The 15,096-nt window shown below is 31.7% G+C and overlaps 2 protein-coding genes across 6 annotated transcripts in view; both read right to left on the bottom strand.

Annotated features, from left to right (window-relative positions):
* LOC111050227 (kinesin-related protein 4) overlaps positions 1-15,096 on the bottom strand; it is a 152,740-nt gene that overhangs the window by 3,132 nt on the left and 134,512 nt on the right. For all 5 annotated transcript variants that reach the window (XM_039437818.1, XM_039437819.1, XM_022336507.2 and 2 more), the window contains 6 exons: positions 12,768-14,382; positions 6,429-7,119; positions 5,423-5,537; positions 4,413-4,670; positions 3,691-3,757; positions 1,136-2,739 (listed from right to left, as the gene is read on the bottom strand). In XM_039437818.1, coding sequence (XP_039293752.1) covers positions 1,136-2,739; positions 3,691-3,757; positions 4,413-4,670; positions 5,423-5,537; positions 6,429-7,119; positions 12,768-14,382 — 4,350 coding nt within the window. The remainder of the gene's footprint in view (positions 1-1,135; positions 2,740-3,690; positions 3,758-4,412; positions 4,671-5,422; positions 5,538-6,428; positions 7,120-12,767; positions 14,383-15,096) is intronic.
* Positions 8,204-10,364, bottom strand: LOC120353578. The gene is made up of 2 exons (XM_039437824.1): positions 9,975-10,364; positions 8,204-9,148 (listed from the first exon to the last, which is right to left on the bottom strand). The coding sequence occupies exons 1-2, from the start codon at positions 10,144-10,146 to the stop codon at positions 8,325-8,327; spliced, it is 996 nt and encodes a 331-aa protein (XP_039293758.1). The 5' UTR covers positions 10,147-10,364; the 3' UTR covers positions 8,204-8,324.

The following is a 15,096-nucleotide window of genomic DNA, read 5'->3' on the forward strand; positions in this document are numbered from 1 at the left end:
TAAATTTGGGAGAGGAATAGCACAAGGTTACCTTATTATATACCTACAAGGTTCCTCTCCCTATCATTTTGATAATGTGCTTATTGTATAAATGAATAAATAAAGAATAAAGGTATGTCTTTAATTTTAGATAATGTAAACCATGTTGTTCATTACCGGTATCTGGAATCATTGCTATTCCACTCCTTACAGTGATTGATTACTAGTGTAGAAAAACAGATCAGAAAATTTATAATACACTGATACTTTGGTGCTTTAAAATCGGTATGGTGTATTCACTTCCACTTTTTATATTATATCATGATAATAGTGTATCATTGGGAATAATATATTATTATGGGAATTAATTTCCAGTAATAATAATGAAAAATATGATGGATGTGTGAAAAGCTCCTCACTAAAAGTTGACTTGAAAATAATAGAAATTGAGTTCTATATAGGGTTTGTTCGGGTATAATGTATTGGATAAGGTTTGTCAGATATGAACAATATCAGATTTAATAGTTGGATTAGAAAATCAATGTTTCTTGATAATATTTTATAGAGAATGTTTATTCTTAAAAATTAATCACGTTAATAATTTTTTTAATTGAACTGGCTCGTTGGAGTAAATGATAACGCGCCGGTTTATTAATCAAGAGAACCCGAGTTCGAATCTCGACCGGGACAAAAGTTTTTGACTACAGCACAATCACATAGATACGGCCACCCCGTCTTTCGGAGGAGACGATAAATCCGTCGGTCCCGTCTACCTAAAAAGTAGTCGTCATCTCTCATCATCATCCCTCTCACGCATTACCCACGCACAAGCCTAAGAGCTTATGTGGGAATCACCCTCAGTATTATTATTATATGCTACTACTGTGTATAATCATTTTCTTCTTTTGAAAGATAAGTAGGTAGTACCGTATTTAGAACTTTGGATGAGATGTAACCCATTTATAACCATTTCAATTATTGTAACTACGCATTGAATTCAAGTTTTGAAAGTGTTTTATATGAGTACTTTTTGTGCATAAAATATAGATATTAATGTAATTCTTTCAGTTCTATTTTTTACTATTATCGTCAATGAATAGGAATAAACTTAGGAAGTAGCATGTAATAAAATTGACAACGTTTATAAAAAACTTACTGATTGCGATTTCTCTTCACTTCCAGACAAACGTGGGATGGATACCAAAGATGAAGACTGTGAGCTGGATGATTGCGTTCGATATTTCCTTTGATGACAATTCTTATTCGTTGCTGAAATTTCCACTGGTTTCTTGAATTTCTCCACAGCAACTCCTCGATTTACATTGAATATCTTATTGATTTCATCCACCAATGATGTTTTTGGCATAGGCTGATCCTCCGTTGTTGTATGTAGCAGATTACTTTCCGTAGCTTTTATTAGTTGAAAATCGTCAGTTTGACAGTGAGAGGAGCGGATCTCATCCAGTTTGCAAGAAACGCCAACATGCATACCTGATGTGGAAGGTCGTTTGGCCAAGTCGCTGCTCAATTTCTCCAGCACAACACCAACAGTTGAGTTCAAAGTTGACTCCAAGCCTTCAATACGGTTTCTCAGCTGAGCAAGATCGTGAGACTTTGTTTGCCAATCAACTTGTTGTTCAACTATTTGAGCCAACCCTTCAGCTACACCTGAACTAGCTCCTTCAGCTCTTTCTTGACAAACTACTTCAGCAGCTCGCTGTGAAACTTCTCTCGGTTTACCAGCATCTTCCAACCTTTGGCTTCTAATGGAAGTTCCCAAGTCATTCCCTGAAATATTTTCAGTATTCACTGCTTTACTGGTTTTCCGTTCAAAACTTTTATCGTTATCTATTGGAACACGACTCTGTTCTCCATCATTCAACTCATTTGATGATTTTGCAGAACTCAAAGCACCTGAATTATTTTTACTCAACTCCAATACAACTTTGAACTCTTGATTTTCAAAATTAGAAGTCATTGTGATTTTATTCTTAGAATGATTCATTGTCTCTGGAATCGATAAATGGAAAGAAGTTTGTGGCATAGTATTATTATTACAGTTTCTATTATATCGTCCCATATTTTCATTCACCATTTCGCATGAATCAAGTTTTCGAGCACTAGGTGAATCCACAGTATTAATATTAACAGAATCACGCATCTCTGCAGTGGTACCGCTCCTAGCTGATAACGGTACCAAGTAATTATTACCATTAGTGTTCTTGGTGACAGCGAAATCTTCAGCGTTTAAATTTAATTTGCTATCGTTTTGCAGAATTTCAGAAGATACTGATGATGATATTGTAACTGTATTATTCTTATCAACCTGGGCAACTTCAACCACATCGAATGTTTTAGATTCACTTCTTTCAACTAATACTTCATCTACAGATTCTTGTTTGTTTTCAATAGTTTGTCCTACATTTTCAGAGATTTTCTGATTTTCTTCTGTAAAAACATCTTTATTCGAATGAAGTTTCAAACTCAATCCGTCAAGTACACTCTCATTCAATCTCAGATGTTCACCCTGATCTATTTCATTCTCTGAAACGTTGAAGGGTGATTTTTCCTTTACATAAGTCTCGCCACCACTTGAATCTTGTGATTTAGATGATTTGTTATCATCATTTTTAATCTCCGACACGACTGAAAGTGATGATGAGGAGGATGAGGATGAACGTCGTTCTTCCGTCGAATGATGTGACTCAACTTCCTTTGACTCATAATCGATGTTTTGTTTGTCATCAGTTGCGTCCTTTTCTGAAAATTTCATGAGGATGAACAGAAATATATAACTTGAAAAATAGTAACACAGAATCAAGCTATTAGTTGTATCAACTGTATAAAATAGGATATTTCAAAACGTTGTATTCTAAAATGGTAATAAACAGGAGAATTAAATTATTGAATTTACATCAAGTACATAGTGATTAAAACAAAACATCAATTGATATGCATTCGAATACCCTGAAGACTTCTGCGACTGCAACAGAATAGAAATAATAGTTATTGGGAGAGAAGATAAATGTTATTAAAAGAAATATTCGGATTACTATTCTCTATGCCGCAATATTATTTGCAGTTGCCGCGAAGTCTCCGGTGGATTCAATAGACTTTTCAATGTAATTCTTTAAATTGATTATCATAGGATTTGCCATTTCTCAAAAGATCTAAAGATTAATATACCAAGTATAATATTTGAATTCAACGGTATCATGATTAAAGTTTTGGCACTCCTTCAATCGGAATTGTAAGAAAAAATCGGAATTAAGAATTATTGTTGACATTTAATCATTTTCTTGCTTTACTCATGATTAAACTCTTAAAAAAAATATTTTTCAAATGATTACAATGATGACATATGACAATTTGTCCAGTTAGTTTAACTTTCCACTTCTATAATCAGTGTATATTTTGGAATGGAATAACATTGATTTCATTCAAATATTGAGGATTAATAATTGATATTCGAATATGAATACAATTGAACTACTCTGGTAATCCCTATTAATGCTTATTCTTATTAGAATAAACCAAAATATTCTTTCTGGGATGAAAATTGTAAATTGTAAAATTGCCATGTTACAAAAAAAATTTAAACTGATTATCAATGCATGCAATCCGGAGTAAATAGTGAGTTGGAGAGTTGATAGTGAGTAAATAGAGTTAAACTAAATTATTTAAATTGTATTTATAAATAAGCTTTTGTACCTTTATTGACCGATGCATCATCCTGATCAATCTCCCAATCATCTTCGTAGCTTTCATCATCTTTTTCCTTCAAAAATATAGAAAACATAAAATTTAATATGAGACTCATACAGTGCGTGCATTATTATTTCAAATTTTAATCATTTTTTCGGTGTAGCTCAAATCATGTTACCTATCAATAGACTACCGTTGTTAAAAACAATTGTAGGTGACACATTGACAATTTCTGGACAAAACTGTTTAAAATTGCTTATGAATCTTCAAGTTGATGATTTGTCTCAATTTAACTCTGAAATACGCCAGAGTTCAACTATGTCGACTCTGATAGAATTCCACTTATGAGACGTTGATTTTTTAAAATGTATTGTTTCTTCAACTTTGATTACGCTTACGTACAGTCCAATAAATAACTAGTTCTCTCCAATAATAGATAGGTTCATTCCAATAGTTCCTATAACATTCGGTTGTAGTTATCCCAATAAAAGTTTCATTCTTATTTTCAGAAGATGCAGTGAACATGAGAGGAAACGGTTTCATTTTGAATAGGTATATGTATAGTATAGGACCTACGCATGATGATAATATTATAAACCATAACCAAGTATAATAGTACTGTAGTAAGGATCTTAAATAAAATGGGTGAATATTGTAAATTCTCATCAATATACTGTAAAAGATTTGAGACAATTCATGTGTGATCAATTTCAAGAGAAATGCCTTACCTTCTCAGATTTTTCAGATTGATCGCTTGATTTATTACAATCAGTGCCTGCTTTATTACTGACTGATGGCTCCGTTTCCTCATCGACTGTCTCAAGCCTTATAATTTCATTTACCTCAATTTCTTCACTATCACTTTGCATCAGAGGGTATGGCAAAATCTTCTCTTCATTGTTTTGGACAACATCAACATTAGCAGTAGGCTGCGATTCCGAGGCAATATCATTGCTGTTCAATATTTCTCCATCACATTTGTCAATCTATAAAATAAAAAGTGAAGTTGATTATCATTTTCATATTAGATTACAACTTTGCAAACGTTATGACCAAGAAAAACAAACAAAATGAGTTTGCATGAGGATGAACAAAGAGATTCATGGAGAGCTTTATGTAATTTAATAGAACTATATCATATTTACTTTTTCAACATCCAAGTGATAAAATAATCTGTTTGAAATAATAAAATTACGCTATTATAGATAATAAGGATTATTGTGAAAGTCAACGTTTAAAGTTGGGTCTAGCGTCATAGGGTTCACTGATTATATAAATTTAAAATCGATAAGTTATTCTATTATTTTCAAAATTTTCAAAAAGTTAATTTCATAATTCCAAAGATGAATGACTTTTTTCTCACGCGATAAAAAGTTTCATGTGCGTCCAATACCGGACTGAATTCCAAAAATGAATTAGCCCATAACATTAGAAATTTAAATAAAATAAAAATATAAATCTCAGTGTATGAAACTCAGAAAATGGCTTTAATGTCCGAAACATGTTGTGATAAAATAATTTCAAAGGGTACTGAGATTTATATTTATAGGTATGTTATTTATATTAAAAGTGGCCCTAAAGAAAAATACATTAGAAATTTGACTGTAAATAATTATATTCAAGGTCATTTCTATAATATTCAATTCTTATTGACCATATTGAATTGGTATTATTAGTTTTCTGTATAAATAAAAAAAATAAGAGAAAACCATAGCCTTCTCATCTCAAATCAACTCACCGATTTTACTTGCTCCAATACCAGAGGTTGATTATCTTCTAATCTATCAAATTCCAATGTTGAAGTTGTTTCTCTGCTTTTGCAAATTGATTTCATGCATTCTGTTGAACGATGTCTGAAATATAAAAAGATCTTCATTCTTCATCAATTATTGATAAGTTGGTAGTTCAGACACAACCTTACTCTAAACTCTAGACATGTTTCGCATCGGAAAAATATTTTCGTAATATATAAACGAAGATTGTTATATATACGTAATTCAGAAGATTGTTATAAATTTTAAACAAATTTCCGTTGAATAAACTTTAAACTGCCGTTTTTTTTTAAATCAAATGTGAGATTAATTGGCAGTGGCATAAGAATAGACAAGCTATAATAGGAACACGATTGTAACTTCTTGTAGATTTTAGTAATGGTATGGTGGGCTACATAAAAATAGAATTTTGAGCATAAAATTTGTAATTTTTTATATCTAATAAGCAATTATTATGGAAAGGATAGTACTAGTTCAAATAGTACTAGCCGTTATTTAATTAGAATCCAATTGATGATTATTGGATTGAATAAGATCAGTAGTTATTAAACCTACCTTATTATTGCTACAATAATTGTGAATAATATTAAGTTCCATTTTTATACTAATGCAATAATTTTTTAATACAGAACTAGAATAGCTGGAAACTCAATTTTTTTCAAAATCTATTATTGTTTTCAATTTTTTAACGGCTAGTTAACTCAAATGTTCCATTTTTAAATTTGATTGATACTGTATAAAATTATGAAATGCATAATAATTTATTATTGATTTCAGAAAATCATATCTTCATGAATCGCTGGTAAGGTAATTCAATTTTTTTGTTTATTATTTTTTACAGCCATTCATGGTTAGTCAGCCAATATCATACTAATAAAGTTTGATACAGTTAAAATTATATTGATTATGAAAATCATTGATTATGATTGAAATTATGTGTTAAATTGATTTTCTTTAAGTAGATTTTCTCACCTCTCAATACTTGACGAAGAATTTGGTTTCTTTTCTTCTAAACTTTGAGCAGCTGAATTCAGTGATTCAGCACTGAATATTTCGGCAATCGTTTTATTTGGTGAATGTAGTTTTTTGTTTAACTTATAAAGTGTGTTGATGCGCTTGAACCGCATGAGGTCTTCATCATCACATCGATTCTGTGGCCTGTTGATGTCTGGGGAGTCATCAGCATTTCCTATCGAACACTCAGGGAAAACAGAGTTCTCTACTGGAGGAGCATCACAAATTTGGGTTCTCTTGGAGGGCGATTGCTTGCTCTTTACTGGATCTCGAAGAAATGGATTCTGTGCAGGAATATATTCCAATTGACTTCCTCTGTAGTTCCTGTCCGACTCCTTTCGACTTTCAATGAAAACTGGTCTTTTTTGTACGGGTTGATTGGGATATCGACTCCTCTTGAAATCTGTCAACATTTTTCTACCCTCTGGTGTTTTGATAGTTCTGGTAGTGTTCGTCTTGAAGTTGGGTCTCGATTGAGTTGTAGAAAGCTTCACAAATCGTCTCTCAAGTTGCTTACTCCCCTCTGCAGTAGAACGTCTACCTACACCACTAGTAGAACTGCATGTAAACTTTGTGGTCAAAGTCTTTTCAGTTGTACTTTTCGCAGGTTTTTCTCCAGCTCTCGATTGAGTCGATTTTTTGCGACAGTCTGAAAATGAAACGATTTTTTTTCTAACTGTGTCAGAAATCAATCATTTACAAAGTATAAGTTTATGGATCTCACCGTAACTAGAATGTAGAGAGATAAAGAAAAAAGAGAATGATGGAATGTTATTCTATTATTTATACCGTAACAAAAAATATTGACGAATGCTCTTTCAATATTTCAAATAACATTATAAAAAAGCAAATATTTGCATGTGCGGATGGAGGTTCTCGGAATGTACTAAAATTATTCCAGAAAGTTTATTTCAATACAGTATGATTATTTCTTATCTGAAAAGACGAGTATTTTTATTTATTTATTTGATAGATTAAACAATACAGTATAATATATTTCACTGAGAATGAGAAGATTGTGAGTAGTATTATTAAAAGTAATTCAGTAATATTCGAAAGCTCCATATTTGCGACCACAATAACTGTCTATTGTTATTGTAGCCGACTTACTTTTGTATTATGATGGAGCATAAACTTTTTTCCGAAGGTGATGCCTACATAAATTCTTGGCTTGTGCGTGGTTAATGAGAAGGATGATGATGATGATGAGAGAAGAGCGGACTTACAGTCTCAGGTGATTAGATTATTTACTATACAAGAATGCTTCCACACTCCACATCAAGTCATGTGCACCGGTATTGCAACAATTTCTGTAGAGAAAAGCCGCTGGTAACGATTGAATGAATATTGTCTCAGAATTCGGAAAAGTAATCACATAACTTTTAGATAGCGCAAGTCTTTATAATTTGATCTATTTTAATAGGATAAATGGCTAACATTAAAATCAATATTAAACACATGATAGGCAAAACTCTATTTGAAATAGTTTTCAATAATGTCTTCTGTCTGTCTCATTTTGTTGCCATTCGTTCAAAACAAATATACATTTGCAAACTCTTTCAAAAATTTAAATTAACTCAAGAAAGAAAAATAATACTCATAATTTGCCACATTTCATTCATTTTTATTCCATTAAATGATATAGTACAAAAAAGAACAGATAAATTAAATTAATTATTCTATCACAATCTATTAAAAATATATTACGTTGATATTAATAAAAAACAGATAAATCCATTTTGACTTCTAAAAATCACAAAAAGTATTGCTTTTGATACGTTGAAATACCGTAGTAGGATCAAATATGCTGCATTAATTTTTGTAGAAACTTTGCATGGCTCCAATAGTATCAGTTTAATTATTTTTGAATTGATGTGACATAATTCCAGAAATTTTACTCCGAACTTGCATTGCTTCTTGAAGTGGCATACTGTACAGTATTGGAGCAAAAGAGCTGAGAAAAGTGCCATGACCATACTGATCGCGGTTTTCATTTTCTTTCTTCATCTCAAAAGATTTAGTCACCTTTTGGATGTTTATATCAGTTTTCTCAGTAGAAATCATCAAATCCTCTTTTTTCTTTTCAATATTTATTCTACTATAGAATTGTTTTGAATGACTTAGCACGTTTTTTCGTGTAATTACTAATGCTTTACGAGCTACTATTGGCTTAGCAGGTTTCAGTGTAGGTAGGAGACTTGATTCATTATTCACATCTACAGCATTTCGAAATGATGGTGTGGATGGTGGATTTGAATCATTCAAATTCTCACAAATTGAAAATGCATTCTTGGAGGGCATTGATAAAACATTCGACCCATTTATAAATTCACTATCAACTACATTTTTAGTCATTGTGGAAGTTTCTAATGAATGTTTTGAATCATCTTTAGGTGACGGTACTAAAACATTATTTGTTCCACATGTATTCGGTACTGCAACATCTTCAATTGTGTCAACGGCTTCAATAGTGTCTGATGACTCAATCTCTTGTTGGGGGGTTGGATGTTTTATAAACGGCAAAAGAAACATCATCTGTTCAAATGTGGGTGATGAATTATCGTTTTCTTCTAATGATGGCTTCTTGCGTTTTGACTGATCTGAAGACATTAGCTGCAATTTGTAATCCTTTACAAATGCATTTTTCATCTCGTTCCACTTCATTAACATATCTTCAACTGCAAAAAAATAATTGATGTAACTTAGATTAAGAGAACTAGCTTCTACTTGATAAATACTACTGGAAAATCAATATTAAATTCTCTGATACATTCAATAAAAAAATATATATTTATGATAAAAATTATAATATAAGATGATCAGTGTTGAAATCGGCAATATGATTTTTAGCAACAAAGTAAGGTTTTATCTACAGCAATAAAAAAAAATACCAAAACAAAACTATAATTTATTATAAATAATGAAATATAACTATTGGATTCCACTATTTGTACCGTACGGTATCGTTAATAGTGTATAATATATTGTAAATGGTGTAGGCGTAATTAACTTGGAAAACGTTGATTATGTTGAAATGCCTACGTGAAATGAAAGCATTCAGCATGATTATAATATAGTCCTATACTTGTAAAATTCAACTACATATTTAAGTTTCAATAAAATATGATTTGTTATATTTTTCCAATAGCTGAACCAATAATCAGTTTTTATACCATTTTCCTAAAGCAAATTCATTGAAACTCGTCGATTTTATTTTTTAACATTTTTCCCAAACTGGATAACTGAGAAAATCTCTTTCTTTACGCATACAGCATTCATTTGAAATTGCAGATTGCATAATGAATTTTATTTAAACAATGTTTTGAATTATAAAAAAAACATCAACTTAACCTCAAATCACTCAACTGAATTATTATTAGTATTTCAACGACAGGATTATTATAATAAATGTATTATTTTCCAAGTAGCTCCACTTAAAACCGTTTTGTATGGCATTCTAATAAAAAAGATTCAATGCTATTATAATAAATAATTATTACTCACCTCTTTCGAATTTTTCATCATCATTGACAGCTTCCCAATCATTGAAAAGAGTGTTTCCAATTGCATACCAACATTGAGCTTTCAAATCATTATTTGAGTAATCTTGATGCTCAGTATCATAAATAATAGGATGCGCTTTGATTTGTGAGATTAAAGTTTCAATATCAAACATTTTGAGCAATAACAAAATACAGAAAGACGCGGTTATTCAAATCGACGAATCCCGATGAACGCTATGAATGACTGCTTCCGTAACAGATACAATGCTTCATTGTTGAAAATTGTTTATCAATTCTTATTTGAAAAAAATTGAATTTTATACCAACTTATTAGAAAAATAAAATGGTAATATTTTATGAGGATTCACAAAATAATTATTACAAACTTGATAATTATCTTAATTCAATAATGTAGCTACTACCACGGTATTTAGAAAATATATACGGTACCTTTTTCTATATACCGTGGCTACTACAATATACACCATGTCCCACAAAGAGGTATACACATTTAATTTTATATTTCATTCCATCCCATTCATGCATCAAACTTTTTTTAAATTTTACCCAGTTTACAAAGTAGGTTCTAAACATATTATTTTGCGAAAATTTCAACTTCCTAACCTTCATAGAAACAAAATGGCGGCATATTGAAAATTTTAATAAATTGGTAAAATTTTCATTATGTCGCCATTTTATTTCTACGCAGGTTAGGAAGTTGAAATTTTCCCAGGATATTTTCAAAACCTACTTTCTAAACTGCGTTAAATTCAAAATTATTTAATTTCTTATCCCAGAAATTGAAAATGTTAATGAATTGGTAACATTTTCAATAGGCCGCCCGCCATTTTGTTTCTACGAAGGTTAGGAAGCTGAAATTTTTCCAGAATATTTTAAGAGCCTACTTTGTGAACTGTGTAAAATTTTAAAGAGTTTGTTGCTTGAATGGGCACGTTATATAAAATTAAACGTGTAAACCTCTTCGTGGGACGGTGTATAATTATTATATAGTGCAACATTATACAGTATTTTGTTAGGCTACCCGCCACTTGTTGGTTTTGAAATCCAAGGGCCGGGTTGCACAGAAGCTTGTTATTCTAATCATGATTAAATTCCACGATAATCAATCAGAGAAGATTTTTTTGAAAAGATGGCTTCTCTGATTGGTTCTCGAGGCATTCGATCGGAATTGGAAGTTAAAAGACTCTTGTGCAACCAGGTGATAGTCTTAGGCCCAGCATTCACAAACACCTGTTAAATTTTGATCATGATTAAATTCTATGAGAACAAAACAGAAAAGGTTTTCCTGAGAAGAAGGCTTTTCTGATTGGTTCACGTGACATTTAATCGGGATTGAAAGTTAACAGACGTTTGTGCAACCAGATCATAAAAAATATTATTTTTTAGTGAGGTATTTCTATAGACCTTGCATAGATCATTGGCTATTTTAATCGATTTATTAAAATTGTTCGTGAAAACGTGATATATGAGTACGGTAATTAAAATTTTACTTTCAGTTCAACGTTATATCAGTTCATTAGACTCAAATTCTATAAAAGTATATAGATTCATTCATTGGAAAAGAATCGAAATATTGAAAGAAACGCTGAAAATGTTTGGAAATATTCTTTTTAAGACTGAGAGTAATTTCAGAATTCTCTATGAGAATTTTTGATAAGATCACTATTTCACGCTATATTGCAAATGTTATTTTCATTCATTACGAGCTCACTGAACTCAGATGCGTTTGGCTAACTGCTCTTTGGAGAATAGAGTAAGTTGTAGAACTGAAAGAAATAAAAAAATAAAACCTTTCAATAATTATGATTTCCAGAAAATCCTTGCTATGAAATTTGTTATTTATTAGCAAACATTGATTTCATTACGTTTTTGATTGAATATGAAACCTTTAAACTTTATTATCTATACAATCACCAAAACAAAGTAAATCGAATTATATGGAATCATAGAAGGTCTCATCTTAGCAAAATTCTATTTAGTTTCAGATTCTATTAATGATAATGTTGTTAGTTTTTAGCTTCCCAGTATGGAAAGGGATCGCTTTCCTTCAACCCAATTTTAACCTAGGTTAAGATTTTATCTGTTTCACTTACTGAGACTAAAATTAGTTGGTGACAAATAGTGCAATATAATTGACTAATTTGAACAAATGAGACTTCAAAAAATAGTTCTAATAAAAGCACAATGTAATACTGATGTTGTTAGAAAGGAGTTTCAACTGCCTGTACCTAAACAAAGGTGGACCAAATGGTTTGTAGGTACTATTTATACGGATTATGACAAAACCTATTACTATTGAAGTAGGCCCACTGTTGAGTCTAAAAACTTCCAACTATTTTTTTTCGAAATCTGAGAATTCTACAGGGGTTGAATGAATCGTTACTGAGTTTTAATTTTATCTACTGAATAGAATACCCAAATAATCTCACCATTTGTCAGCAAATTAACAAAACACAACCACTCTAATTGAGAGAGAAGCCATAGTATTGTTTAAAATTGTGATATTTCTTATACCAAAATTACAGAGCTCAAAGTATGGAAATAAATCGTATAAAATGTCATGTATGAGATTCGTTGATAGGTTGAAATTATTTGAAGTAGAAAAATACAGTACAATATAAGCAAGATTGTTTGAAATTATTAATAAGTATAAAATAAATAATGATGTGGATTAAAGTATTATTTCCATGCATGATTAAAAACAGAATTGTGCAAACAATGTGATGGATTCCTCACTTGAAAGAATTTAAAGATTATTTCATGTTAGACATACCCAAATGGTTGTTTTTGAGTGGCGAGTTCTTCATGTGTACTGGAGCCTTCTTCGTTTTCAATGAAACATTTTCTCTAGCTGTTGCCTTGAATGGCACATCCTCTTTGATGGCATCTTCTAGATCATGCACTAGATGATGAATGATCTGCTCGATTTGTGAATAGTGTTCCTCCGAGGGATAAGTGCGAAGTTCCAGTTCTTCCCAGAGCAACTCGGCGACAGCCTTCATGCGGTAAGAGAGAGGCGCCTGCACATCTCTGCTTCGCCCACACTGGACATACTCATTCATCTGGTTGTTGTAGAGACGCGAAATGTTGAAGCTCAGCTCTTGGAGTGTTTCTCTCAGCTGTTTTTGAATTTTTGTACTACTCTGAGAATTCAACTTGTTGGAATACGTTCTCACAGCATTGTACAAATGTTCTTGTATTTCATTATTATTCAAACCTTCCCCCACATGTTTATCAACCACCTTCGTATTCATAGGTTTTTGAATTTGAAGATGAACAAATTCTCCACCTACATTTTTTGAATCCTCAGGTCTCTTATCACAAACAGCTTTACCACCATCATATTTTTTACCAACAGCGACATTATTTTTCACTACTTTACCATTATCGACAAATTCTTGTCTAGGAGGACAAACAATAACTTCTCTCTCAGTCTCCACATGAACCACTTCTTTCAATAGAACGTTTTTATTTTTCTCACTAGACACAGAAAATTTACTAACAGCTGGGATGTGAATTGTTGGCCCCGATTGTACACTCAGTTCCGAACGAATGTTGACACCTGGTAGAAGTGCTTTCTTCAGCCTGCTAAGCTTAGAGTTGCTTGTCAGGTGAATTTCTGATTGACTATTTACGCTTGTCGAGGATTCCCGACTCACAACACGATGTACAGCCGCATTTGGTTGGAAGGAGCAGTGGATTTCTGCGTTCCGTCTTCTATCCATCCTTAAGCAGATGTCTTCGCCTTCTCCAACTTCACATGAATAGTCCAATCTTGCTGAGGATCCATATCGACTTTGTGACCTCGTATTGGCTATCAACTGAGGTACTTCATTTTCGATAAATTCTTCAGGTGATCTATCACATCCCTCAAAACATCTAAAATTCAGTTGACTTTTAACATCTGAATCGTGTAATTCGAATGCGTTATCAGGGCCAGAATAGTTCATGCTCATCAGTTTATCTTGCCATCTACAATCACTCCTGCTAGGTTGAGGCGAGACAAACTTTTCAATATATTCTCTATTTTTATTTTGCATCTCTACCAAACCTCTATTAAAACTATCAGGATTTGATTGATGAGTATTTCTGGACGTTTTTGCGCAATCATTTGATTCTTTGGAGAATTGTTGATAGTTGTTTTTTGTTGAGTGCTTCTCAGAATAATAAGAATTGCCTCTATCAACTTGATGATCATCTCTGTGGGAAGATTTCCCTTTGATTTCTGGATTTTTGTGATTTGGTGGGGAATTCTTTGGCTTGGAGCAGCAGAGGCATGTTTTCTCAGATGTGATAAAAGTGGATTGAGGTGCGATTGTTTTGAATGCGCAGTCATGCGTGGTTTCGTGATGAGACATCATGTTTTTGTCATTTTTTGAAGTCACATCCTAGAAAAAAAATTCTGGATTTATTTTCGTTATTCACAACCGAATCATGATTCCAATTTTGAAATTTTCATCTCTTTTCACATTCATGTACAGGTACATAAGAACAGTGTTAATATTAAATATTAATTAACATTAAACTTAAACTTTATTAATTAATAAAATCAAACTTAATAAATTTTATTAAGTTTAATAAAATTAAACTTAATAAATTTTATTGAGTCAAACAAAACATTAAAAAAGACAATAATCATGAACTGAACAGTCATAAAACTTCAGACAGTCAGATCTGTAAACTCTTAAAGGGAGTACAGGGATGATGCAAACAAATATTTCTTGAGTTTTAATCTCAATTTTCAACATTTTCTATTGATTGTAGTTCTTCGAGTAGCATTTCAAAGTATTTTTCTCCCCATGTCATGTTTATTTTTTTAAAAAACAGCAACCTGTATCTGTCTCTCTGTATCCTCCCAAATCTAGTACCATAGCTATGAGTATCATTTCTTATTTCTTGTTCAGGGTAGTTCCTAACTTGCATGATTGCATCAAAAAATATATATTGCTCATAGATTATGAGGATACCAAGCTGACAGAAAACCAATTTAACAGAATCCATTCTTTTTAGATTAATTATTATTCTCAGAGCTAAAATTTTTAATGCCTTCTGCATTAGCAGCCTGTTTATTCTAATATTAAAGCAAGTGCATGAATGTTTAT

This window comes from Nilaparvata lugens, chromosome 11, assembly GCF_014356525.2.
Source record: "Nilaparvata lugens isolate BPH chromosome 11, ASM1435652v1, whole genome shotgun sequence".
Classification (NCBI taxonomy): Eukaryota; Metazoa; Arthropoda; class Insecta; order Hemiptera; family Delphacidae; genus Nilaparvata; species Nilaparvata lugens.